At 66.9% G+C, this 1151-nt stretch overlaps 1 protein-coding gene across 1 annotated transcript; it reads left to right on the top strand.

Moving 5' to 3' along the window:
• Positions 1-268: 268 nt before the first annotated feature.
• Positions 269-639, top strand: NHLRC4 (NHL repeat containing 4). The gene is given in 2 exon segments (XM_007198482.2): positions 269-554; positions 557-639. Coding segments are annotated over 2 exon segments (369 nt in total).
• The last annotated feature ends 512 nt before the right edge of the window (positions 640-1151 follow it).

Genomic DNA, 1151 nt, shown 5'->3' with positions numbered 1-1151 from the left:
CCACCTGCCCTGCCTTGTGCCAGGGGCCAGGGCCTTCGTGCCGGAGGACGTGGCTGTGACAGCTGCTGGGCTCGTGGTGGTCAGTGACCTGGTCCCCAAGGCTGTCCGTAGGCTGCAGCACACCGTCCGAGCCCCTCAAGGCCGCTGGGTGACAGTGGGCACCTTCTTGACTCCCCGGGGGCTAGCTGTGGATGCCCTTGACCACATGCCCGGGGCTGTGCACAGCTTCACACTGGGCCCTGCCTTGGAGCCACCGGCCCCCGCCTCCATGCTGGGCCTGGAGGGCCCCTGCTGGGTGGGCCTGGGGCCCGATGGGGGCCTGGCTGTGAGTGAGGAGTTCGGGGACGTGTGGCTGTTTGGCAGTGCCCGCCAGCCCCTGTGCTCCCTGGGAGACCTGACTGAGCACCACGTTGGCACCCTGGCAGGCGTGTGCACCGACGCAGCGGGCAGTGTCATTGTGGCGGACGAGCAGCAGCGCCAGGTGACCCTGTTCCCCTGGGCCAGGGCGCCCATCTGCCTGGTGTCCAAGGGGCTGAGGTGGCCCCTGGGTGTGGCCTTGTGCCCCAGGGCCAGCTCATGGTGGCGGACGCAGAGGACGGCTACATCAAAGTGTACCAGTCCCACTTGGAATTGGCCTGATCTGGTGGGCTTGAACGGGAGCAGCCCCTCACTGTGCGTGGGTCCAGTCCCCGGGGTTTGGACCACGACAGGAGAAATGTTCAGGGTTTGCAGGGTCCTCCAGGGCTGCTGGCCATGCCTTCCTGACCTTGCACATTTGCTGACACTCCTGAGCACTGCTGTCGGGCCCGGGCCTGGCCTCTTGTCTTCCTCCTGAAGAGGATTCAGACTTGGTCGGCAGCCTGCATCAGCTGCCTCCCAGCCTCCAAGGCCCAGGAGACCTGCGCTTTGGGGCCGGCAGCTGAAGCCTGGAGATCTTCAGCGTGTTGGGCCAGCTACCAGCACTTACCCAGGCAGGATCTCTCACCAGGTGCCCCAGCCCCAGCCTCCTAATCAGACAGAGGCAGGCAGGGAGGGTGTGGCTGGGCAGGCAGGGCCGGGCTGGGCTGGGCTGGGCTGGGCAGCCTGGGCAGGGGTGCGGCCCTGCACTGTCCACCATTTTCAGAGGCGCCCCAGGTGCCAAGCCTCCCGAA

This window comes from Balaenoptera acutorostrata, chromosome 15 (assembly GCF_949987535.1).
Source record: "Balaenoptera acutorostrata chromosome 15, mBalAcu1.1, whole genome shotgun sequence".
Lineage (NCBI taxonomy): Eukaryota > Metazoa > Chordata > Mammalia > Artiodactyla > Balaenopteridae > Balaenoptera > Balaenoptera acutorostrata.
The sequence above is the reverse complement of the archived record's forward strand: the minus strand, read 5'-3'. Positions and strand labels throughout refer to the sequence as shown.